The sequence below is a fragment of the Chiloscyllium punctatum genome, chromosome 44, assembly GCF_047496795.1.
Source record: "Chiloscyllium punctatum isolate Juve2018m chromosome 44, sChiPun1.3, whole genome shotgun sequence".
In the NCBI taxonomy this organism is placed as follows: Eukaryota; Metazoa; Chordata; class Chondrichthyes; order Orectolobiformes; family Hemiscylliidae; genus Chiloscyllium; species Chiloscyllium punctatum.
This window is the reverse complement of record NC_092782.1, coordinates 8,769,645-8,797,203: the sequence shown is the minus strand read 5'-3', so window position 1 is coordinate 8,797,203 and position 27,559 is coordinate 8,769,645. Positions and strand designations below refer to the sequence as shown.

Genomic DNA, 27,559 nt, shown 5'->3' with positions numbered 1-27,559 from the left:
GAGCAGATAAAAGTCCTAATGTAATTACTGCAACTGCTGCTTATTTTCTTTTGCTGAGGACAAAAATAATTAGTAGATCTATTAACATGCATTGAGTCACAAAGCAGCAAAGTTTGAAGAGTAATAAATACACTGTAAAGTATTTTCTGTCTGTTAATGTTTACACATGCATGGGGGACAGTTTAACACTGCTTAAGGGTCCATTTGCATAAATAAATTGTCAGAAAGTGTGATAGATTGAAAGCCATTTAAAATGAAAAGAATGACAACAAATATTGAATAAGGTTTTATTGTTAAAGCATAAACATGGCATTGAACTAATGGGTGGAAAAGAAAAAAATGGATTATTTTCTAACAGAAACAGACTTGAATCCATTATGTTATAGCTGTAACTTGACCACACTTCCTCAATGAGAAACTTCTGTCAAGATACAATATATACAGGTGTTACTAGTCAGGCCCAATTAAACCACTATATGATGGGAGGCAGCTGCAATGAACACACATAGGTCTACAACTTTCCTTCCTTGCAGACACCAGGTGGCTGTCTTCTAGACAATTACAAAGTTTCTGAATGAATGATATGGTTCCGTTTATCAGATCTGCATTTTCCATAACCATATAAAACTGAAGGCTTCCCTTTTTGTTCAGTTCATCACATATTGTTGCTTGTTTGTTTGTTTTTCTCAAGTTGGCATCTCAAGCTTTTACCTCTGGAGGAGTGCCATAGATTGAATCAGAGTTTTCAGATCCAAGCTCCTCTGTAATTCAAATACAGAAGTGTAAATACAGACAGTTCCCCACGTTGACAGCTTAAATTACAAGTATTTCACCCAAAGATGATTGACCTGTACATTCGGCACGAGTTAAATCGTTCCTTCAGAAAATCAAGAGATTTCTATAGAACAAACGCACGCTGCTACACATTTAAAGCATGAAGTAAGATTGACATTAGTTAACTGGGATGAAGAATGAAAATGCACTTACCAGGGAGCACACATTTCCATAACCCATATGTTTTGCCAACAGTTGTCTGCCAAAGACGAAGAGTTCCATCTTCAGAACCACTTGCATATAATTCTCCATCAGGACTAAATCTCACACAGTGGACTGGACCAAAGTGACCTTTGTATGACTCTACAAAAAGATTTATTTTCACTTAGAACAGAGCAAAAACAAGAGATATTAAAAATAAAAAGTTTTTTTTTCTTAGCGCAATATTTAAATTTTAAAAACATGAAAACTCTTGCTGTTGGGCAATTCAAAATTACAGACACATACAACCAAGTATAGCCTTGAGCCACTTCCAGGAAAGATAAAAGATCATGTGTCCAAGTCTCATTCAAAAGATGCAAAACATGAAAACCTACGTTGATACTCCAGTGCTATAGTCAGGGTGTGCTAGAATTTCAGAAATGTAGTGTTTCAAATCAGATATTAAACCAAGCCCTCATCATCAGAGTAACATTATCTGGTCATTACCACATTGTTATTGCAGGATCTTGAAGTGTACAAACTGACTGCTGTATTTTTAAAAATTCCAACAGTAACAGTACTCAAGTACTTTTTGGCTGTAGAACACTTTAGGACAGCTGTGGTCATGAAAGTTATCTAAACCTAATAGTTTTGATAAAAATAAATTAGGCAAGCAATTAAATGTACATCTGTAACTTTTAAACTTTGAGTTGATGACTCCATCATAAACAAGCCAAACACCTGTTCTTGCTTTTTCCAGACATGACACTGCAAAGTTTAAAAATAGTATTACTAGAACATCTTACTTTCATTTGCTTAAGATCTCAGCAAACTAACATTTCTATTTTCTGCAACTTACTGCAAGCAACAATAGTAGATTCCATTTTTACATGTGAACAGACAGGTTCTTATCACTGATGTTGACTGACCTGCGTTTTTCCAACAGCCTTAATTTTAACTGAATCATGTTGGAGACAAAAATATTCAAGGCTATAATGCTTGAAATAACTGCACATAGCCTAGTTGCTTAATCCAGGAAAATTAATTAAGAATTACAAAGCAGAAGCTCACAAAAACTTTGCATACCAGACACACACAGACTTAAGTTATTTTCAGTGAAAGTTACAATTCTACTATGTTTTATTCTTGGTTGTGTAATCAAATTAAATGAAATCTCATTACTGACAAGACTTTTAAGATTTAATCTGTGAAACTACAATGATTTCTTAAATTACTGTAGCTACAAATCCAATTGAAAACTAATGATTTTCCTACAGTTTTAATGTTAGTCTTAATAGAAAAGGCAATGTTTATCTAGAAGGGAAATTCAACCTGCACCTACCAATAGTTAAGGGGTAGTATGGGTTCACCTCTCCTAATTCCAAAGGTCATACTGCACTGACTGAACAGCAACTATAAATAATTCACTAAAACATGTAATGGTCTTGATGTACCCAAATTCCAAGGAGAAAAAAAAAGCAAGATTGGTCATTAAAGACCATAAGATATGTGTTGCCCTTTTATGAGTTCCACTGGGCTTGTTCACATTGAACTCCTGCTGTTGCTCTCTCCACAGCAGTCAACAGCTTCATTTTGAAGACAGTGGTGTAACCTCTTAAATGGAATGACTGAAATCAAATTTGGGGCAAATGCATTCACAAAACTGCAAAATGCCATGAAGCTTTTCACTGATCTCAAAACTTCATAATGATCCAGAAAGTATCCAAATACATACCCGTTGACTACAGAACATGTCTTGGATCAATTTAAACCAAAACTAGAAAGCAAATGCACAACTGAATATTGAACTAATTCAACATTTAAGAACAAAAATTAACATGATGATTGCCGATTTCTACAGATGTATAGGAATCCAAAATGGTACAGATAAAATCATAAGATCATTCTATATACTGGAATTATACAAACAATAGTAATCCTATGTGCAGCAGTAAAGAATTGTGACTTGAAATATAATTTTCACAAAACAATTAATCCACATGAAAAAAAATTAAACTACTTACCTAAATCCTCGCCTGTATTGTAATCAAACTTGTATAGTTTGAAATCATCACCTCCTGCAACAAAAACATCTTTCTCAGGGTGAAGAGAAGCAGAGTTGATTGATGCTGGTGCGTCAAAAGATTTAATCAACTCAAGACTGTAAAACATTAGTACAAAACTTGTCAGAATGTACCAAAATCGTTAAAATATTTCCATTTGCTGAAATGTATTATATGCACTCTACAAGCACGACAAATATACTGATACTGTGGTACAAAAGAAATTCCTAAACATGACTGGAATAAGGTATAATGATGCACTCTACTCAAGAATCCACAAACAATGTGGGAAGGAGGCAAAGAAATGTGTTTTTTAAAAAGAGCAGAAAACACTGGGAAGGGGTGGTAGGGGAGAGGAGAGAGACTGGGAGGAATGGAGGAAGGGAGCAAGGCAGAGTTAAATGAGTATCTCAATTCTTTCAAACATTCTAATGAGAATACAGCAAATACCAGAAAAAAAATACATGCACTGGTACCTCTAATGCTCATATGAAATGGCGTCAGACAGAAGGGTCCACAAACAATTGGTAAATTTAAATGGGACTTCTGTGCTTGTGAACCACTGCTTCAGATAAAATAACTTTAGATATGGAGTTCCCAGTCTTGACATTTTTCTGCTCCACCTCAGTGGTAATACAATGTAAGAAACTAACTAGAAACAAAACTACTAGGCATATGTTATCTGCATTATATATGATCTTCAACGCTTTTTGCTTATGTTCAGTGCTATCCACCCATTGCTAGGTCCTATTTAAGAGGATGATAAGAACCACAAAGATCAATACTGATTTTCAGTGAGGTAATTATAAGAAGTACTGATTGTAAATTTCTTCCCAACATCTCTCATGATCTGGGAAATTTCAAATAACAGGCAATAAGATAAATTAAACTTAAGTTTGAATCAAAATGCCACTACTGGGCACTGACTGGACAAAACCATGTGCTTCATTTCGGCAGCAACTTTTAATGTAAGGAACTATACATTTTGACCACTCAACAATAGAACATCGTCTCATTCTCAACCAACAACAGTAGCTACACTTCTCAGCACAGTTCACTGCAGAGTAATCAGGCTCAGAACAAATTAAAATTTTTCCCTCGAGTCAAGAATACTTCAACCCATTTTAAACTGGAGTGTCAACAAGGAACAAATGAGAATATGCTGACCAATATTCCTTAACATTTCAGAATACAGGTTGCTCTTTTCTAACACGATGGCTGATTCTCTTGTGCAACCCTGCATTATAGAAAAATTGCACTTTAGAAACAGTGCCTAAAGTGCTGGCAATGTAATCGCATTATAGCCAACACTATTTAAATGTTCATGCTTTAGAAACAGTGCCTCCAATTCACCAATCACATTGCAGCAAATTAGCGTTAATGAAACACAGGTTATAGCAGAATGACCTGCATTTCACTATGGTTAGTCTTTGCACCAAGCCTCTGGTTTTAAAATGAAGTTTAACACCATATCACCATTGGCTTCTAACGTAACTGTCTTCTTGCCTTTTTCTAAAACTCAGATGTGCACCAGAGACTTTCCAATTGTGGTGTTATACAATCACATCAAATTCTTTAGATGCATTGGCACTGGTCACAAGTTTTAATTCCCACTGTTTACAGTAATCTCCAGGAATTCTCAAGGATCCATCATTGGCCTCTCCTCTGTTATATGCTGTTCCTAATGACAATTCCAGACGTAGGATCAGCTCACACTACACACTGACACCTTTGCTCTACCTCTCTACTTTCTCTGCCACTAGATTACGTATTTGACATCTAGCTTAAATGAATCAGTTTCTTAAAGGTATTGCAAAACTGAAATAATCATGCTACCCTGAACACAACTAATTTGACAAACCCATCAATTCTTTATCCACCACTCTTTCAGTCTCCAGTTTAAAGCTGTGTTGCAAGCTGAGAGATTTATATATATTATTAAGTTTAGCGTTCAGATTTTATACTCACAGTACATGGGTTTTGGTCTGTATGTATGAAGGGATAATAATTTAAGTTCAGTATTTCTAGATCCATGACTTTTTAAATTATTAGTTCAAGGAATGTGGGCATCACTGGCTGGGCCAACATTTATTGCCTCATTCCTAACTACACTTGAGAAAGTGATGGGAAGCAGTCTCCTTGAAACACTGCAGTCAATTTGTTATAGGTAGACTAAATGCTGGAATGAGTAAAAACCGCACTTGACTGGGACCCTCGAAGGGAATCATTTGATTTTTTTAATTGCAAGTGTTTTATAATCAGAAATAAGCAAGCTGATGCATTTTATTGTTTGCACTGTGTTTAGAAGAATGAAGAACTGAATTTTGCGGAGGATAAAGCCATAGATTGGAGTGCTATTGGGGCAGTTTGTAGAAAACAAATTAGTGTTATGCGTAAATACCTTGGTACGGTCTACATTATCTTCATTTCTATTGTATAATCAGTTCTCTTTTTAATTGTTAAAATCAAACCTGCAACATTGTGTTACATTTCAGTGAAAGACTACGAAACTGAATTAAAATACAAAACATGATCTACCAGGCCAGATTTCAACCTGGAATCAGACTTGTCCAGTCACAACATCAGCTGAGGACTGTTTCAACTTGAGCCTTTTATTCCAACTCCAAACTGAACTCCTCAAATCAATCCATCCTTCATAAACAGCTAATACAACACCAAACTTGCAGCCAGCCCCCTTTGCCACTGAATCTTACATCCCTGGTTTTGTCACCTCCAATCTTCCTCAAAGAACTCACTTCCTTTGTAAAAGTCAACTCAACCAAGCATTCAAAATTTATACTTCAAAATCTGTGGGCCTTCTCCACTCAACTTCTAATCTCATCTAGTCCAATGCTTCCACTTCTTCCCTAACGATCCATTTTTCATCGTTACATACACTACCTCCAGCTATTAACAAAAGATATCCATTCCTAAAATATTCCAACATTCCTTCTCATTTGAAGTCCTCCTGTGACCAAACTTCATTCAGTCTTCAATTGATACTGTACTACAGATTTCATTTGGTACTGTGCCCAACTCAAGAACAAGGAATATTGGTATGTTTTGCAGCCCTTCAAGTTTTAAGCCAATAATTGAGAGCGTGGTCGATCTGATTTTACCTTGAACATCACATTCCTGCATAAATCTTATAATCTTGCATCCTCTGGGTTATCAAGAATCTATGTAGCCCTGCCTTTAAAATAATTGAAGATTCTGCATCCACTGCCTTTTGATGAAGGCAAGTTCAAAAAATGCAACTCAACAGTAATAACATTTTTAGTAACAGTTAACATTTTCTCCATGACAGATGGGAAACTAACTGGCTTGTAGTTACCTGCTTTCTGTCTCCATTGTTTTTTGAACAGAAAAGTTACATCAAGTATTTTCCAACCTAAAGGATCCTTACCTGAATCTAATGAGTTCTGGTAAATTAAAACCAGTGCATCAACTATCTCACGAGCTATTTCTTTATGACCTGAGGTTGAAATCCATTCTAGTCTTAGGGACGTGCTAATATGCAGTTCTGACAATTTATTCAGTACTACTGGTTTGTGAATTTGAGCTCTTCCCTCTCTTAATTCCCAGTTTACAGCTACATCCACGATGTTTCTTGAATCCTCCAGGGAATACTGACGCAAAATATCAGTACTCAACATCAACATCTTTGTGGAGTACTTTCCCTTTAATAGGCACTATAAAAATCCAAAATGAAACATTCTCCCTAACAATTTGTGAGTATTAAACATTTTCATAAGAGTCCTTTTTGCAGGTAAATTTACATTTCTAAAGATTAAACTGACTTAAGCTCAGAGGATTCATTATGTTATGACATGGCAGCAAACCCTTCTGTTAATTAAATCATTGGCCCAGAAAAGCTCACCTCACCTTGCAATCTGTTGAAATATGAGTGACAGAACACCCAAATTCCACTTTTTATAGAAAATAATATCAATTATTCTTTAACTCCAAAAGTGAACATTAAACAATGCTTCACAACTCTAGGTCCCCCTTTCTCTTAACTGCTTATTATCTGCCTCCAACTCTAAAACAATATGCTGTCCCAATAAGACTTATTAAAATTACATCAACTTAGTTTAAAAACCAGGCGAAAGTGAGGACTGCAAATGCTGGAGATTAGAGTGTGGGGTGCTCGAAAAGCACAGCAGGCCAGGCAGCATCCAAGGAGCAGGAAAATCGACGTCTTGGGCAAATGCCTCAGGGGTGGAGGAATAAATGGAAGGAGGTGGGGCTGGGGAAAGTAGCTGAGAATGCAATAGGTGGATGGAGGTGGGGGTAAAGGTGATAGGTTGGAGGGAAGGGTGGAGCGGATAGGTGGGAAGGAAGATGGACAGGTCATGAGGACAGTGCTGAACTGGAAGGTTGGAACTGGGATAAGGTGGGGGGAGGGGAAATGAGGAAACTGGTGAAATCGACATTGATGCCGTGCAGTTGGAGGGTCCCGAGGTGGAAAATGAGGTGTTCTTCCTGCAGGCGTCGGGTGGTAAGGGAGTGGCAACTGAGGCAGCCTCGGACCTGCATGTCCGTGGCAGAGTGGAAGGAGGAATTAAAGTGTTTGGCCATGAGGGCATCTGTGGAAGTTGGGTTTGTCAAAAATGTCAGCTACCTGGACTACACCACCTCCCAGCCTGCCTCCTGCAAAAGTGCTATCATTTATTTCCAATTCCTCCGTATCCACCCCCAGGAGGACCAGTTCCACCACAGAACATACCAGATGGCCTCCTTCTTTAAAGACCGTAATTTCCCCATCCGCATGATTGATGATGCCCTCCAATGCATCTCATCCACTTCCTGCACCTCCACCGTCGAACTCCACCACTCCAACTGCAACAAGGACAGACCCCCACCAATCTCCGTATACATCGCATTATTTGCCGCCATTTCCGCCACCTACAAACGGACCCCGCCACCTGAGATATATTCCCTGCACCACCCCTATTAGCTTTCCGTAAAGACTGTTACCTCCAAGACTACTTTGTCAGGTCCATGCCCCCTAACAGCACACCCTCCTCTCCTGGCAGCTTTCACTGCCAGCGCAGGAATTGCAAAACCTGCGCCCACACCTCCCCCTTCACCTCTGTTCAAGCCCCAAAGGAGCCTTCCACATCCATCAAAGTTTCACCTGCACTGCTACAGGTCATTTACTGTATCTATTACTCCCGATGCAGCGGGGAGACAGGAACGCTTAGCACTTCAGAGAACATCTCCGGGACATCTGTACCAATCAACCCCACCGCCCCATGGCCAAATACTTCAACTCCCCCTCCCACTATGGACAGGCAGGTCCTGGGCCGCCTCCGTTGCCACTCTCTTATTATCTGGCGCCAAGAGGAAGAATGGCGGCACGATGGCAAGTGGTTAGCACTGCTGCCTCACAGCGCCAGAGACCCGGGTTCAATTCCTGCCTCAGGCGACTGACTGTGTGGAATTTCTCCCCGTGTCTGCGTGGGTTTCCTCCGGGTGCTCCAGTTTCCTCCCACAGTCCAAAGATGTGCAGGTCAGGTGAATTGACCATGCTAAATTGCCCGTAGTGTTAGGTAAGGGGTAAATGTAGGGTTTTGGGTGGGTTGCGCTTCGGCGGGGCGGTGTGGACTTGTTGGGCCGAAGGGCCTGTTTCCACACTGTAAGTAATCTAATCTAATGCCTCATCCTCTGCCTCAAGACCTTCCAACCCCAGGGTATCGATCTGGATTTCACTAGTTTCCTCATTTTCCCTCCGCCCACCTTACCAGTGTTCCAACCCCCCACCACCCTCATGACCTGTCCATCTTCCTTCCCACCTATTCACTCCACACTCCCCTCTGACCTATCACCTTTACCCCCACCTCCATCCACCTATTGAACTCTCAGCTACCTTAGCCCCAGCCCCACACTCCCCTCCCATTTCTCTCCACCGGAGGCTCCCTGCCTCTATTCCTGATGAAGGGCTTTTGCCCGAAATGACAACTTTCCTGCTCCTCGGATGCTGCCTGACCTGCTGTGCTTTCCAGCACCACAACTCTACTCTAGTTTCAAAGCCACACAACAGCTGTCCTCTTCATCATCCTTCTTCATCCAGCTGAAGATCGCCCTGGGTCGTCATTTTTTTTTTCTTTTTACTGCGAATATGTTTCATATAATGAGGTACCTTTAGTAGAGAGTGTTTCCGAATTTTTTGGATCTTGTTGATGGCAGTTGCTCTGTGTTCAATTTTCAAAATGCCTGTATTTTATATCCCCAACATCAGACTGTCTCATTGGTTAGATGTTGGCATTACAATAAATTCAAACTTGATTGGACTTCAGTATCCTAAGGCATAATTTAAACTGATTGGTTAAATTCAAATTTCCATTAAAATAGCAACCAACTCAGGTATCCATACCAAGGCCAAATGTTATATACTTTCAATTATCCAGTACACTAAGACTGCCTTCTATAACTAGTATCTAGTTATATCACACAGGGGCTTCTAAGCTCTCACTTTCCAACAGCATTCACTCTCTCAAAGGTACAGTACACATCTTCAACTACATAACAATTGCAAAGTGCCCAAATGATGATTATTTAAGTTCTAAAGACAGACAATGTTTATCACACTAACTTAAAACAAACCTGAAATGATTTAACTTACCTTAGTGCATTGTAAAAAGCAATAGTTTTTCCATAAGTTAAAACCAGAATCTCTCCATCAGGTATATACTCAACACTGCTTACAGATGACCCAACATGAATAGTTTGCACTTCAATCATACTGGACCTGTCCCAGAGCCTGTAAAAATATCAAGTATTAGAATACTTCAAATAAAGCTTCACCCATAGTTTAAACAAGCCTGAGGAATATCTTCCCGTCATTTATTCATGTTAAGCAAACTGCTGATATCTACCAGATCTGCCTTTCAACTGTAGCCAAAAGTCAGATGTGCAGTCTTATTTTAATTACAGCATGTACTTGGGTAACAGTAGTGATTCTAAGACTGATTCTTACGTCTTGACTTTTATATGAATAAAACTTGAGGTTGAAACACATTCTTATCCGTCGTCTTGCAATTACAGCTGCCAGGTCACAGACTGTAATCCTTGCTGCCAAAACCAGTACAAATTAAGTCAAAATTATGGGCATCTACACAAGGAACTGATTCACTGCAGATTGGGGAGATGTCCGCAGGTAAGGGGACGACTCAAGTGGAAAATGTAAAGCCTTCAGAGATGAGATAACGAGTGTCCAGGAACAGTATATTCCTGTCAGGGTGAAAGGAAAGTCTGGTAGATGTAGGGAATGCTGGATGATGAAAGAAGTTGAGGGTTTCGATAAGAAAAAGAAGGAAGCATATGTCAGGTATAGACAGGATCGATGAAGTGAATCCTTAGAAGAGTATAAAGGCAGTAGGAGTATACTTCAGAGGGAAATCAGGAGGGCAAAAAGGGGACATGAGATAGCTTTGGCAAATAGAGTTAAGGAGAATCCGAAGGGTTTTTACAAAGGACAAAAGGGTAACTAAGGAGAGAATAGGGTCCCTCAAAGATCAGCAAGGCGGTCTTTGTGCAGAGCTGCAGGAGATGGGGGAGATACTAAATGAGTATTTACTGTGGAGAAGGACATGGAAGATATAGAATGTAGGGAAATAGATGGTGACATCTTGAAAATTGTCCATATTACAGAGAAGGAAGTGTTGGATGTCTTGAAACGTATAAAGGTGGATAAATCCCCAGGACCTGATCAGGTGTGCCCTGGAACTCTGTGGAAAGCTAGAGAAGTGATTAGTGGGCCCCTTGCTGAGATATGTATATCATTGATAGTCACAGGTGAGGTGCTGGAAGACTGGAGGTTGGCTAATGTAGTGCCACTGTTCAAGAAAGGTGGTAAGGACAAGCCCAGGAACTTTTGACCAGTGAACCTGACATTGGTGGTTGGCAAGTTGTTGGAGGGAATCCTGAGGGACAGAATGTACATGTATTTGGAAAGGCAAGGGCTGATTAGGGAGAGTCAACATGGCTTTGTGCGTGGGAAATCTGTCTCACAAACTTGATTGAGTTTTTTGAAGAAGTGACAAAGAGGATTGATGAGGGAAAAGCAGTAGACGTGATCGACAGACTTTGGTAAGGCTTTCGACAAGGTTCCCCATTGGAGACTGGTTAAAAGGTAGAAGACAGATGGTGGTGGGTTGTTTTTCAGACTGGAGGCCTGTGATCAGTGGAGTGCCACAAGGATCGGTGCTGGGTCCACTACTTTTCATCATTTATATAAATGATTTGTATGCGAGCAGAAGAGGTATAGTCAATAAGTTTGCAGATGACACCAAAATTTGAGGCGTAGTGGACAGTGAAGGTTACCTCAGATTACAACAGGATCTTGATCAGATGGGCCACTGGGCTGAGGAGTGGCAGATGGAGTTTAGATAAATGCGAGGGAAAGCATTTGGGAAAGCAAATCCTAGCAGGACTTATATGCGTAGTGGTAAGGTCCTAGGGAGTGTTGCTGAACAAAGAGACCTTGGAGTGCAGATTCATAGCTCTTTGAAAGTGGAGTCACAGATAGTGAAGGCTGCGTTTGGTATGCTTACAGGAGTTGGGAGGTCATGTTGCGGATGTACAGGATATTGGTTCGGCCACTTTTGGAATATTGCATGCAATTCTGGTCTCCTTCCTATCAGGAGGATGTTGTGAAACTTGAAAGGGTTCAGTAAAGATTCTTATGAGAATGTTGCCAGGGTTGGAGGATTTGAACTATATGGAGAGGCTGAATCAGTTGGGGCTGTTTTCCCTGGAGTGTCAGAGGATTAGGGGGTGACCTTACAGAGGTTTAAAAGATCATGAGGGGCATGGATAGAATAAACAGACAAAGTCTTTGCCCTGGAGTGGGGGAGTCCAGAACTAGAGGGCTTAGGTTTAGGGTGAGAGGGCAACGATATAAAAGGACCTAAGGGGCAACTTTTTCACACAGAGGGTGGTGCAAGTATGGAATGAGCTGCCAGAGGAAGTGGTGGAGGTTGGTACAATTGCAACATTTAAAAGGCATCTGGATGGGTATATGAATATGAAGGGCTTGGAGGGATATGGGACAGGTGCTGGCAGGTGGGACTAGATTGGGTTGGTATATCTGGTTGGCATGGACGAGTTGGACCAAAGGGTGTGTTTCCGTGATGTACATCTCTAGGATTCTAATAGCTGTATTCAATGATTCTGTCAAGTAAGTTTTTATCAGGGCAAATATGATTTCATCAGCAAATGGGCAGCAGAATCATATGACCCATTACATATTTCCCATTCACATTGAAGTAGTCATAAAAGGTTGGATTTTTTAGTTCAGGGGTGACCTTTACATAACATTTTAGTAAGTTTATTCAATCATGGGACATGGGCGTTGCTCGTTGACCAGCATTTACTGTCCATCCCAAACTGCCCAGGAGGTGATGGCAGTGAGCTGCCTTCTTGAAATGCTGCAGTCCATATGCTATAGGTTTACCCACAATGCCATTAGGGAGAAAATTCCAGGATTTTGACCCAGTGACAGTGAAGGAACAATGATAGATTTCCAAGCCAGGATGGTTAGTGGCATGGAGGGGAACTTGCAGGCGCTGATGTTCCCATTGTATTTGTTGCTCTTGTCCTTCTGGATGGAACTGGTCATGGGGTTGGAAGGTGCTGTCTAAGGATTCTGGTGAATTTATGCAGTACATCTTGTAGATAGTAGCACCAGTGATGGAGTGAGTGGATGTGATGTCAGTGGGCTGCTTTGTCCTGAATGGTGTCAAGCTTCAAGTGATGTTGGAACTCCAGTCATCACATACTGACTTGTACCTTTAAACTTAGCCACCTTAGGGAAAAGGCCTTTGCTATTCACCTTATCTATACCCCTCATGATTTTATACACTTCTGTAAGGTTACCCCTCAAACTCGAACACTTCAGTGAAAAAAGTCTCACTCCATCCAGCCTATCCTTGTAACACAAACCCCCCCAGTCCTGGTAACATTCTAAATTTTTCTGAACTCTCTCCAATTTAATAGTACTCTTCTGATAGCAAGGCAATCAGAATTGTACACAGTACTCCACAAGTGGCCTCACCAACATCCAATACAACCTCAACATGATGTCCAACTCCTGTACTCAATGGTCTGAGCAACAAAGGCAAGCATGTTAAACTCCTTGACCACCCAGTCTACCTGCAATTTTCAAATAATTATATGCCTGAACCCCTCGGTCTTTGTTTGACAACACTACACAGGACTTTGCTGTTAACTGTATGAGTCCTGCTCTTGATTGTTTTACCAAAATGCAATAGCTCACATTTGTCCAAATTAAATTCCATCTGCCAATCGAGCACAGAATTCTGCAGCTCAGGAAAAGGCCCTTCAGTCCCATTATGTCTGTGCTTGACAAAAACAACCACCAAACTATTCTGATCTCAAACTCCAACATTTCACTCATAGTCGTGCATGCTTTGTTGTCACAATTGGACATCTAAATATTTCTTAAATATGATTAGGGTTTCTGCCTGTACAACCTTTATGGCGGTGAGTTCCAGATTCCCACCACTTTCTGGGTGATAGTTTTTCCTTGCATCTCATCTAAACCTCATGCCCCTTACCTTAAATCTATGCCCCCTAAATCTTCCACCAAAGGAAAGTGTTCCTTTTTGCCTACCCTATCTATGCCCCTCATAATTTTATACATCTCAATCATTAGAGCATAAGAACTAAGCAGGAATAGTCCATGAAGGACCTTGAGATTATTCTGCCCATTAATATGATCATGGCTGATCTCATATTCGCCTCAACTCCTCAAATCATGTCCTCCCTCAATTTCTGCTCCAAGGAAAGTTCCAGCCTGTCCAATCTCTCTTTTTAACAAACTCCCCAGACAAAATCCTGATGAATTGCCTCGGTACCCTCCCCAGTTCAAACACATCCCTCCTACAATGTGGATTCTAGAAATGTACAGATATCTAGCTGTGGACTAGCCAACATCTTAAACAATGCCAGCATAACCACCTTGCTTTGACTAATAAAGGTAAATATCCCATAATTGTTCACTACCATTCACAACTGGAAATGGCTGGACTGCAGAGCTTAGATCTGATCCGTTGGTTGCTTAACTCCATTACTTGCTGCTTATGCCATTTGCCATACACATAGTCAATCGGATAGTTTCACCAGATTGACACCTCATTTTTAGGTTTGCCAAGTGCTGCTCCTGGCATGCCCTCCTGCATTTTTCATTGAACCCTAGATTGACACCAACGGTTGAGTGGGGGGGAATATGCAATTCTGCTGCTGTTGATGGCCCATAGTACCTCATGGATGCCCAGTCTTGACATCCAGTATGATGAGCACAAAGTATTGGGGTTGACTTTTGTTCAAGATCGATTGATACTCACGTATATAAATTCTAGGACTTTAAGCAGGTCACCAGACAGAACCTTAAAGAACAGTCTGAGAAAATCAGAACTTCAGAGAGAATTACGTTGGGAAGATGATTTGTGCAGGGTAGAACTTACACCAATATATTGCTGCTTACAAAAATAAAATAATATGATAGTATGGATGCTAGAAATCTAAAACAAACAGAAAATGTTCTTAGATCTAGCAGTCAACTTGTGTCTCATCCAAATTTGGGTCTGTTAGCCCCTCCCACACAAAAAAGTCATCAAGCTTGATAACATAACTCTTTTCCTTAAAAAAGGTCAGAAATATTTTACACAAAAGGTACAATCCACATAAATATTGTTCACCTCAAACTTGAATTCTTCAGCAAAATCCCATACCTTACAGTCTTGTCATCAGCTGCTGAAATTATCTGCCTGTCTCCATTACACCACAGCGCTTTCTTAATACCAGAACTATGACCACTGATCTCGAGAGGCTCTGACAGAGAAAAAACATCAGGACTTGCATGTGACCACCATATTTAACAAAAGATGAGTGAACATTTTTTTTTCCTTCTAAGAATGACCTGTGAATGGTTTGACAACTGGAGACTTAATTTACAACCTATAAAAATATTTAGGTTTTTCCATTCAGTCTCTCCCAGGTTCACCTTTAAATATACTTCAGATTTTCTGGCTTTATTTTTGACACTTATTTTCCATCAGTGGCCTTAATACTTCAATAGTATTTGAAAGTAAGTGCACACTCAGACAGATTTTTAATGCTTCGACAAGTACAATGGATTCCTGCAGTTTACGGTCAATCTCTTCTCAAAGATTCGATTTGGGCAAAAAAAAAAATTGCCTGTTTCAATAATTCATCTCCTGGAAAATTGGCAAGGCTAAATGTCAGTGCCCTCTTTGAATTAAGACATTAAACCATGGCTCAACTGACCCTCCCATGTGGGTACAAAACATGCCACTGCCACCTTTTGAAAAAGCAACAGGGCTTTTGAGAGACCGCATCTGCAGCAAATTAAAAGTATTTACTTGCTATACAGGAGGGCAGCCAACATTTACCAGGCTGATTCCTGGGATGGCAGCCTTATCATGTAAAGAGATTGGGTCAACTGGGCTTATATTCACTGGAGTTTAGAAGAATGAAACAGGATTTCATTGAAACAAAATTCTGACAATGATGGACAGACTGGAAGCTGTTCCCTTGTTGCACAGAGAATCTGGAACAAGAGCTCACAATCTCAAGCTAAGTGATAATCCATCTGGACTGAGATGAGGAGAAATTCCTTCACTCAGTGGAATTTTCTTCCAAAGAAAGCTGTCGAGACTAAGCCACTAAACATATTTTAGAAACAAACATTGATTTCTAGAGGTTACAGGTATAAAGGAATATGGGAAAAAGCAGAGATACTGCTTTAAGATAAAGGATCAGCCTTGACCACATTGAATGGCAGAGCAGGCTCAGTGGCTGACTGGACTACTCATGCTCTTATTCTTTCTGTTTCTAAACTGGGGACCTAAAACAAGTTTAGCATGAAGAAGAGTGTGACAGAAGAGTCTTCAGTATCACGCATTTAAATAGTTAGACAATCTCTCTTTGCAACATTGTAATATGGTTGCTGAAATCAAAGCCACAGTTTCATATGAAGCTTGCTATGAATAATAAGTGCAAAGGTTAGTAAATCTTTTTGATAATAATTATGCCTCACCTGATTCAGGTTTGTTCAAATCATAAATACGCAAAACTTTGTCTTGCCCACCAGTCAGTAAGTTGTTGCTATCCTGAAAGAAAACAAAACAAGTTTAAAAAAAGTTTTAATTTTTTTGGATACAAATAAGAATTGAAATAGAAATGGACTTTACCTGTGTGAAGTCCACAGTTTTGACAATGTGCTTGTGGGCTAAGGTGATCATTTCATCACCTGTCACAGCATCCCACACCTTGCTGAGGATTAACAATATGGATAAATTCAGGTGAAATAACTGTATGTGAAAATAAATATCTAAGAATGCTGAAACAGTTTCCCCAAACATCAACTACCAACCAACTTTAAATCTCAGTCTTGGCTCACATTTACATATACTTTATCAAATCGACAAAGCTACTAAAACTGATCAAGTTATCAGCAACCTTCAGTGACTGCGTGACCAAGTTAATTTGTGGACCTCAACGATACTAAATGATTTTTGGTGTTTTCATTTGGATTGTCCACTAAAGAGGCAGCTAAAAAAAACCCTTCCAAAGACTCAAGATGCAATTAATCTGTAGCCGCCATGGATAAACTGAACAAATAGCCAGCAGTGAGTAGCCAGACAGCTCACACAATGTCACTTTTTTGCAAACAGCGTTTTACAATTTTTTTCATTTGGTTTTATTATCTTCTTTCACTGCAGTTTTTTTCTTAAATAAGCCACATTCAGAACCTCCTTGAGTTAACTGAAGTATACTGTACGACTAATAAAATCATTTGTTGCCTTTGTGATTTATGTTACAAGAGGTACTCACGCTGAAAAATCTGCTGCTGCGGTTGCTGCCCTATTGGCCTCTTTATTTAATGTGGCTCCCCAGACAGCACCTTTGTGACCCAGAAACGTCCCAATCCAGTCCCCTGTGTCACCTTGGCGCATCATGGGCTTGCCATCTAAATGGATATCAAATATTATAATTATAATTAGAGAGATAAAACTTACGTCATGCTTTTACCATATCAAAGCATATAGAAGAGGCATTCATCAAAAGTTGGCACTGAGTCATGTGGGAAATATGGGGCAGTTGACCTAAAGCTTGGTGAAAGAGACATTTTAAGGAGCTCTGTAAAGGTGGAGTGAGAATTTTAGGGGCAGAAATGATTGAATAGGGAATTCCTTAATCTAGCATACAGGCAGGTGAACTGGCAATGACAACTGATCAGACAGTCTCAGTCCTTGTGTCCAGGGCTATAAGCTTCTCATTCTGGTTAGTGATGGTGTTGGCAGATAGGGGAAAGAGCTTAAAGATGAATGCTTCCAAAACAGAAGATGATGCGAGGGGGATATTTCTGCAGTTCAGGATGAACCTGTAGCGAGAATTTTGATGAAATCAAGGCACAATCTCTCTGTAGTACTTTGCACGGTCTGACAGCGAATGACTAAACCTGCGATCTCATTAAAATCTACATCCCCTAAATTTGAAGGAGTAGAGATAAGAGCTGTACTGGGGAATTGCTGTGGATTAAAGTTCGGGTAGGAATACAATGATTTTAATTCAGACTGATAACAAAAGGAAGGCAAGAGTAAGGTTCAAAAGGTCAGTAGTTGGAGAAATATTTTGATGAATGGAGGGCCAAAGAGAATATTAAACTCCTAAATACAAAACTAAGTAATTTGGCAGAGTGCTTTTCCAAGGGTGAGACACAGAAGGAACTGGGGTTGGGGGAGGGTGCAGAGAATCCACACAGGGGAAAGAGGTCAAGGTAAAGGAATGACAGTGAATATGTACTGCATACGGAATTTTATCTTTAGATTAGATTAGATTACTTACAGTGTGGAAACAGGCCCTTCGGCCCAACAAGTCCACACCGACCCGCCGAAGCGCAACCCACCCATACCCCTACATTTACCCCTTACCGAACACTACGGACAATTTAGCATGGCCAATTCACCTGACCTGCACATCTTTGGACTGTGGGAGGAAACCGGAGCACCCGGAGGAAACCCACGCAAACACGGGGAGAATGTGCAAACTCCACACAGTCAGTAGCCTGAGGCGGGAATTGAACCCAGGTCTCTGGCGCTGTGAGGCAGCAGTGCTAACCACTGTGCCACCGTGCTGAATCATGGCAATTAATACAAGAGTACTGAATTTCATACATTTTACTTGCACCTCAATCCACAGATGGGACTTTTAACATTCCTGTAATATTGAACTGCAGTGTTTGTTTAAAATAAAACACTAACTTTTGCAGATGTTATTTAGTCCAAAGTCTATTTCTGATAATTCAGTCATTATCAACAGCAGAAATTAAAATTCACCAAATAATTTGAATTAAGCAACATCAAGAGTACAGTATACTGTTATGTTCAAGGACAATTTAACTAAGATTGCTCTACCATGGATAAACATTGTTATTTATATTGATTTTACAAAAATTAAGGGGGAAATAATATGACTTTGTTGTCCCTTTGAAGCCTGGATGACAATTAGGTCATTTGAAACTGAACTTCAAACTGCACATTGGAATTCAAAGTTTGTAAGTAAACATGAGACAGAAAACAGGATATTATAGACAAGTAAATCTACCAACAGGGAACATACAAGAATCGACAATTCAAAAGAGTGAATTGTACAGATGCTGAGACTGAGGCCTTTCTCTCAGCAGTTCTCGTCACCTGCCACAGGTTGAGTGTTGTCATACACTTTTCTTGCCAGTGGAGATACTGTAAGTCACTCTTGATGACAGATGTTTAAATTCCACCTCGAAGGACACCAGAGTTTGTGACACCTCTTCCTCAAACATCACCTTTCAGAATCTGGCAACAGGTTACGCAGGTACAAATACCTGCAATAATTCCACTCAATTCACAGCTTAAAAAAAATGCAAATATTGACAAAGGTCACAGCCACAAAAGAGAATTATTTAATGCGACTGCGGACAAACAATTCGGAATGCCCTTGTGGTCACTAACAAAGCTTAACTCAACACAAATGTAATTTTAATGTCAGAACAAGTCAACTCATGGAAGTTGGCGCCGCGAGTTTGTCCGAGCCCCCGGCCTAGAGCAGAGACTTAAAGCCGCGATCCTCCGGGGAGCCGCTAGCCGATTTCCAGGCTCACCTTTACAGGCGCTGATTAGGAAGTAACCGTAAGGTGTGATCCCGCTGAAAGCCAAGTCGACCACGGGCCTGGTGTGGCCGCTGCAGGTCAGTGGAGTTTGCCTCATCGCCATCACCAACCTGGGGGAGCAGAGTCCAGGAAGAGCGGCTCAGGGCTCCTCGGCAACCTACACACAGAGGGAGGGAGATGGGGTTAGAGGCCGCAACACTCGCCTGTCAGTCCGCCCCCTTACCCAAACCAACAACCCCAAGCTGGCTCTCTGCACTGACCGGGAGGTCCTTCCCCCACCCCCGCCACGTTTGACGTTTCTCCAGGGTCCTACTCCTCATCACCAATTTCGCCCCCCAGGGTCCCACCCTTCTTCAGAATACCCCCACCCCTCCACACACACCCACCCCAGGGTCCCACCCTTCTTCAGCAATCTCCCATCCCCACACTCCCCAAGGACTGCCTCCCCCACCCCAAGGACCCGGTCTCTTCCTCTCCTCAGCAGCCCCCCACCCTGAGGTCCCATTCTTCCTCACCCCCCTTCACCCCAGGGTCCCGCTCTTCCTCACAACCCTCATTCCGATGTCCCGCCCTCTTCCTTACCATCCCCTCTTTTACCCCCAGGATCCCGCATTCTTCCTCACTATCTCCCCTCTTACACCCCTTGGGGTCTCACCACCCTCCCCTTCACCCCGGTGACTTGCTTCCTCAGAACGACACTTCCCCAGTATCTCACTCTTCACCCCCCCCACCCCCCATTTTTCCCAGAGGATCGTTCTTTTTTCCTCATCCCCTCCCTTTCCTCATTACCCCTCTCTCACTCACCTTTCCCTTACACCTCCCAATATCCCCAGAATTTCACTCTCTTCCTCAATATCCCATCATCTCCCTCCACAGATTCACTATCCGTAAGTAATTTCTCAAGTGTTTTAAATCAGCTATCCCTCAGCCTAAAAATGTCTTCTCTTGTTCTAGATTGCCCCCATGAGGAAAAATCCTTACTATGTTTACTTAGTCAATCTCCTTCAGCACCTTATACCTCAATTCAATCTCCTCTCATTCTTCTGAACTCCAGAGAATGTAGGCCTAAGATGCTTAATCTCCCTTTATAAGCCAAACCCCTCATGTCTGGAATCAATGTAGCGAAGTTCCTTCAAGCTAACGAACAACTACATCCTCAACACCCCCCCACCCCAAGTAAGGGGACCAAAATTGTGTGCAGTACTCTAGGTGCAGGCTCAATAAGCACTATGCAATTGTAGCAATACTTCCCAATGTTTATGCTCCATATAGAGTCATAAAGGTGTACAGCATGGAAACAGACCCTTCTGTCCAACCCATCCATGCCGACCAGATATTCCAACCCAATCTAGTCCCACCTGCCAGCGCCCGGCCCATATCCCTCCAAACCCTTCCTAGACATATACCCATCCAAATGCCTCTTAAACGTTACTATTGTACCAGCCTCCACCACATCCTCTGGCAGCTCATTGCATACATGTACCACCCTCTGCGTGAAAAGGTTATCTCTTTGGTCTCTTTTATATCTTTCCCCTCTCACCCTAAACCTATGCCCTCTAGTTCTGGACTCCCGACCCCAGGGAAAAGACTTTGTCTAGTTATCCTATCCATGCCCCTCATAATTTGGTAAACCTCCATAAGGTCACCCCTCAGCCTCCGACACTCCAGGGAATACAGCCCCAGCCTGTTCAGCGACTCCCTGTAGCTCAGATCCTCCAACCCTGGCAATATCCTTCTAAATCTTTTCTGAACCCTTTCAAGTTTCACATCTTTCCAATAGGAAGGAGACCAGAATTGCACGCAATATTTCAACAGTGGCTTAACCAATGTCCTGTACAGCCACAACATAACCTCCCAACTCCTGTATTAAATACTCTGACCAATAAAGGAAAGCATACCAAACGCCTTCTTCACTATCCTATCTACCTGCGACTCCACTTTCAAGGAACTATGAACCTGCACTCCAAGGTCTCTTTGTTCAGCAACACTTCCTGGTACCTTACCATTAAGGTGTATAAGTCCTGCTAAGATTTGCTTTCCCAAAATGCAGCACCTCGCATTTATGTGAATTAAACTCCATCTGCCACCTCTCAGCCCATTGGCCCATCTGGTCCAGATCGTGTTGTAATCTGAGGTAACCCTCTTCTCTGTCCACTACACCTCCAATTTTAGTGTCATCTGCAAACTTACTAACTGTACCTCTTATGCTCGCATCCAAATCATTTATGTAAATGACAAAAAGTAGAGGGCCCAGCACTGATCCTTGTGGTACTCCACTGGTCACGGGCCTCCAGTCTGAAAAACAACCCTCCACCACCACCCTCTGTCTTGTACCTTTGAGCCAGTTCTGTATCCAAATGGCTAGTTCTCCCTGTATTCCATGAGATCTAACCTTACTGATCAGTCTCCCATGGGAAACTTTGTTGAACGCCTTGTCAAACGCCTTACCAAAGTCCATATAGATCACATCTACTGCTCTGCCCTCATCAATCTTCTTTGTTACTTCATCAAAAAACTCAATCAAGTTTGTGAGACATGATTTCCCACGCACAAAGACATGTTGACTCTCCCGAATCAATCCTTGCCTTTCCAATACATGTACATTCTGTCCCTCAGGATTCCCTCCAACAACTTGCCCACCACCGAGGTCAGGCTCACTGGTCTATAGTTCCCTGGCTTGTCTTTACTGCCCTTCTTAAACAGTGGCACCACATTTGCCAACCTGCAGCCTTCCGGCACCTCACCTGTGACTATCGATGATACAAATATCTCAGCAAGAGGCTCAGCAATCACCTCTCTAGCTTCACACAGAGTTCTTGGGTATACCTGATCAGGTCCTGGGGATTTATCACCTTTAACCGTTTCAAGACATCCAGCACTTCCTCCTCTGTAATGTGGACATTTTGCAAGATGTCACCATCTATTTCCCTACAGTCTATATCTTCCATATCCTTTTCCACAGTAAATACCGATGCAAAATATTCATTGAGTATCTCCCCCATTTTCTGTGGCTCCACACAAAGGCCGCCTTGCTGATGTTTTAGGGGCCCTATTCTCTTCGAGGAGAAAGTGAGGACTGCAGATGCTGGAGATCAGAGCTGAAAATGTGTTGCTAGAAAAGCGCAGGTCAGGCAGCATCCAAGGAACAGGAGAATCGACGTTTCGGGCATAAGCCCCTCCTCAGGATTCCTGAAGAAGGGCTTCTGCCCGAAACGTCGATTCTCCTGTTTCTTGGATGCTGCCTGACCTGCTACGCTTTTCCAGCAACACATTTCTGGGCCCTATTCTCTCCCTAGTTACCCTTTTGTCCTTAATATATTTGTAAAATCCCTTTGGATTCTCCTTAATTCTATTTGCCAATGCTATCTCATGTCCCCGTTTTGCCCTCCTGATTTCCCTCTTAAGTATACTCCTACTTTCTTTATACTCTTCTAAGGATTCACTTGATCTGACATATGCTTCCTTCTTTTTCTTAACCAAACCCTCAATTTCTTTAGTCATCCAGCATTCCCTATACCTACCAGCCTTCCCTTTCAACCTGACAGGAATATACTTTCTCTGGATTCTTGTTATCTCATTTCTGAAGGCTTCCCATTTTCCAACCATCCCTTTACCTGCAAACATCTGCCTCTAATCAGCTTTCGAAAGTTCTTGCCTAATACCGTCAAAATTGGCCTTTCTCCAATTTTGAACTTCAACTTTTAGATCTGGTCTATCCTTTTCCATCACTATTTTAAATCTAATAGAATTATGGTCCCCAAAAGTGCTCCCTCACTGACACCTCAGTCACCTGCCCTGCCTTATTTCCCAAGAGTAGATCAAGTTTTGCACCTTCTTTAGTAGGTACATCCACATACTGAATCAGAAAATTGTCTTGTACACACTTCACAAATTCCTCTCCATCTAAACCCTTAACACTGTGGCAGTCCCAGTCGATGTTTGGAAAGTTAAAATCTCCGACCATAACTACCCTATTATTCTTACAGATAGCTGAGATCTCCTTACAAGTTTGTTTCTCAATTTCTCTCTGCCTATTTGGGGGGGGGGGGGGGGTCTATAATATAATCCCAATAAGGTGATCATCCCTTTCTTATTTCTCAGTTCCACCCAAATAACTTCCCTGGATGTATTTCCAGGAATATCCTCCCTCAGCACAGCTGTAAAGCTATCCCTTATCAAAAATGCCACTCCCCCTCCTCTTTGGCCTCCCTTTCTATCCTTCCTGTAGCATTTGTATCCTGGAACATTCAGCTGCCAGTCCTGCACATCCCTGAGCCATATTTCCGAAATTGCTATGATATCCCAGTCCTATGTTCCTAATCATGCCCCGAGTTCATCTGCCTTCCCTGTTAGGCCCCTTGCATTTAAATAAATGCAGTTTAATTTACTAGTCCTACCTTGTCCCTGCCTGTTTGACTCACTTCTGTTCTCAGCTGTACTCGTCTCAGATCAATCTCTTTCTTCACCATCTCCCTGGGTCCCCCCCCCCACCTTACATCTTAAGTATTAAATGACACAACTATTTGCCTTATTACCTGCTGTATTTACACACCAGTTTTCTTTGATTCACGCACAAAGACACTCAGATCCCTTTGCATTGAAGCTTCTCTTCATTTAGATAATACGTTGCCTTTCTATTCCTCTGATCAAAACTTAAACTTCACCTGCCAAATTTTGGCCCATTCACCTAAATTATCCATCTCCATGGAAATTTCTTATTTCTTCATTGCAACTTACTTTTCCATCTATTTTACTGCCATCTGCAAATCTAACTATAATACTTTTCGTTCCCTGCATTCCAGTCATTCAGATAGTTTGGAAATAGTTGAGGCCCCAAGACCTGCGTCATCCTACTAGTTACATCTTGCGAACCAGAAAAAGACTCATTTATCCCAACTCTGCTATCTGCTGTTAACCAACCCTTTATCCAAGCAAATAAATTACCCCAACCCCATGTGACTTCATGATATGCAGCACCTTATCAAACACCTTCTGCAAATCCATATATACATCTTTTTTTTAAGATTAGATTACTTACAGTGTGGAAACAGGCCCTTTGGCCCAACAAGTCCACACCGACCCACCAAAGCGCAACCCACCCAGACCCATTCCCCTACATTTACCCCTTCACCTAACCTGCACATTTTTGGACTGTGGGAGAAAACCGGAGCACCCAGAGGAAACCCACGCAGACAAGGGGAGAATGTGCAAACTCCACACAGTCAGTCGCCTGAGGTGGGAAATGAACCCGGGTCTCTGACGCTGTGAGGCAGCAGTGCTAACCACTGTGCCGCCCATTGATCTCTGTTATCTGCATTGTTTGTTACATCTTCAAAGAATTCTAACAAATTAGTCAAACACGATTTATAGTTCATAAAACCATTCTGATTCTGATAGATTTATTTTGAGTTACCAAACGTCCTGTTATCACTTCCTTAGTAATGGATTCTAAAAGAGTAATTTCTCCACCTAGACAGTAGAGTCTGTACTATTGTTTGCCACAGAAAAAGGTTAAGGCTAAAACATTCAATATCTTAAGGAGTTAGATAATTCTGAGGGCTAAAATGTGAGAGAAGAAAACAAGTACAGGTACTTTTACCTGGTGGTTGTCACGATTCCCTTGTGATTTTTACCCTTTTACCCAGTGGTTTTTACCTGGTGTTTATTACCCAATCACTTTTCTCCATTGTTTTTACCCTTCCAGCCTGTGGTTTTAACCCATTCCTGAAAAGTTATAAAAACCAAGTGTTCCTTATCCAGTCTGAGGTTTGAAACTGAGGGGTGACCTTACATGGAGAGGGGAAATAGACAAAGTCTTCTAGATGGGTAAATGAATAGGGAGGGTTCAGAAGGATATAGGCCGAGTGCTGGCAAATAGGACTAGGTTAATTTAGGATATCTGGTTGGCATGAACAAGTTGTACCGAAGTGTTTTCCCAGTGGTGTTCCCAGTGCTTGTGCCTGGTATGTGTCCAGTCTCCCTCCCAGTGTGTCTTAGTGGTGTTTTCGCAATGGTGTTACTTATGTTTCTTACCAGTACATCCCTCTGGTGTGCCTTCCTGGTGTTTTCTCAGTATTTTGTACTGGTATGTCTTACTGTATGTTTTCCTGTGGCATGTCTTACCATTATTTTCCTATGGTGTGTTTCCCTGGTTCTCCTGGTGTGTCTAATTCAGAATGGTATGTCTTCCCAGTATGTTATTCCAAGTGGTGTTTCTGATTTTCCAAGCCTCCCACTTTTGTCTCTTCCTGATGGTTTTCCCAGTCTCCTCCCTCCCAGATAATGGAGTGTCTTACTAGTATTCTTCCACATCCCACTGCTGCTGTGTCATAGCCATGTGTTTCCTGGTGTGGATTCCAAGTCCCATGTGTCTGGATGGCATTGTCCCAGGGTGTTGTGCCCAGTGTAGTGTCCCTTACTGGCCTGGCGCTCTTCCCAGTGTTTTGTCCCTTATCTGCCTGCTGCTGTGCCCCTTATTGGCCTGGCGCTGTTCTCAGTGTGGGGCCCCTTACTGGCCTGCTGTTGTTCCCACTACGTTGTTGTGCCCAGTGTGTTGCCCCTTAATGGCCTGGTATTATTCCTGGAGTGGTGTCCCTTACTGCCCTGGTGTTGTGTCCAGTCTGGGATCCCTTACAGCCCAGAGTGGTGCCCCTTAGCAGCCGGGTGCAGTGCCCGGTGAGGTGCCCCTTACCAGGCTGGTGTCATGCCCAGTGCCCCTTACCAGCCTGGTATCATGCCCAGTGCAGTGCCCCTTACCAGCCTGGTGCCATGCCCAGTATAGTGTCCCTTACCGCCCGGTGTTATTCCCAGTGTGGTGCCCGGTATAGTGTCCCTTACCAACCCGTGGTTACTCGGGTCCCTTACCGCCCGGTGTGTGTGTGTGTGTGTGTGTGTGGGGGGGGGGGGGGGGGGGGGGTCCCTTACCGGCCTGGTGTTACTCCCGGTGGGGGGTCCCTTACCGCCCGGTGTTATTCCCGGTGTGGTGTCCCTAACGGGCCCGGTGTGGTGCCCGGTATAGTGTCCCTTACCAGCCCGTGGTTACTCCCGGTGTGGAGGGTCCCTTACCGGCCCGGTGTGTTGGGGGGGTCCCTTACCAGCCCGGTGTGTTGGGGGGGGTCCCTTACCGGCCCGGTGTGTTGGGGGGGTCCCTTACCGGCCCGGTGTTACTCCCAGTGGGGGGTCCCTTACGGGCCCGGTGTTATTCCCAGTGTGGGGCCCGGTATAGTGTCCCTTACCAGCCCGTGGTTACTCCCGGCGTAGAGGGTCCCTTACCGGCCCGGTGTTATTCCCGGTGGGGGGGGGGGCTCCCTTACCAGCCCGGTGTTATTCCCGGTGGGGGGGGGGCTCCCTTACCAGCCCGGTATTATTCCCGGTGGGGGGGGGGTCCCTTACCGGCCCGGTGTTATTCCCGGTGGGGGGGGGGGGTCCCTTACCGGCCCGGTGTTATTCCCGGTGGGGGGGGGGTCCCTTACCGGCCCGGTGTTATTCCCGGTGGGGGGGGCTCCCTTACCAGCCCGGTGGGGGGGGGGTCCCTTACCGGCCCGGTGTTATTCCCGGTGGGGGGGGGGGGGGGTCCCTTACCGGCCCGGTGTTATTCCCAGTGGGGGGGGGGGTCCCTTACCGGCCCGGTGTTATTCCCAGTGGGGGGGGGGGGGGGGGGGGGGGGTCCCTTACCGGCCCGGTGTTATTCCCAGTGGGGGGGGGGGGTCCCTTACCGGCCCGGTGTTATTCCCGGGGGGGGGGGGGTCCCTTACCGGCCCGGTGTTATTCCCGGTGGGGGGGGTCCCTTACCGGCCCGGTGTTATTCCCGGTGGGGGGGGCTCCCTTACCGGCCCGGTGTTACTCCCGGTGTGGGGGGGGGTCCCTTACCGGCCCGGTGTTATTCCCGGTGGGGGGGGGGGGGGGGCTCCCTTACCGGCCCGGTGTTATTCCCGGTGGGGGGGGGGCTCCCTTACCGGCCCGGTGTTATTCCCGGTGGGGGGGGGGGGGGGGGGGCTCCCTTACCGGCCCGGTGTTACTCCCGGTGTGTGTGGGGGGGGGGGTCCCTTACCGGCCCGGTGTTACTCCCGGTGTGTGTGGGGGGGGGGTCCCTTACCGGCCCGGTGTTACTCCCGGTGTGTGTGGGGGGGGGGGGGGCTCCCTTACCGGCCCGGTGTCACTCCCGGTGTCACGTGTTCCCGGTCCGGTCCAGGCCGCTTCCCTCTCCCGAACCTCGAGACTCCCCGCGAGCTGCAGCGGAAGTGACGCCAGACGCCGCGCGTGGCGGTTCCGGGGAGTAGTAGCGGCCGCACATGCGTAGTGTCACTGACTGTGAACTCGT

At 43.4% G+C, this 27,559-nt stretch overlaps 1 protein-coding gene across 1 annotated transcript; it reads right to left on the bottom strand.

Moving 5' to 3' along the window:
- Window positions 1–273: 273 nt before the first annotated feature.
- On the bottom strand, window positions 274–27,516 carry strap (serine/threonine kinase receptor associated protein). The gene is made up of 10 exons (XM_072562190.1): window positions 27,385–27,516; window positions 19,231–19,396; window positions 16,923–17,058; window positions 16,280–16,361; window positions 16,126–16,198; window positions 14,798–14,897; window positions 9,667–9,804; window positions 3,000–3,136; window positions 988–1,137; window positions 274–761 (listed from the first exon to the last, which is right to left on the bottom strand). Exons 2-10 carry the CDS (start codon window positions 19,340–19,342, stop codon window positions 700–702), a joined length of 990 nt encoding a protein of 329 aa, XP_072418291.1. The 5' UTR covers window positions 19,343–19,396; window positions 27,385–27,516; the 3' UTR covers window positions 274–699.
- Window positions 27,517–27,559: the final 43 nt, after the last annotated feature.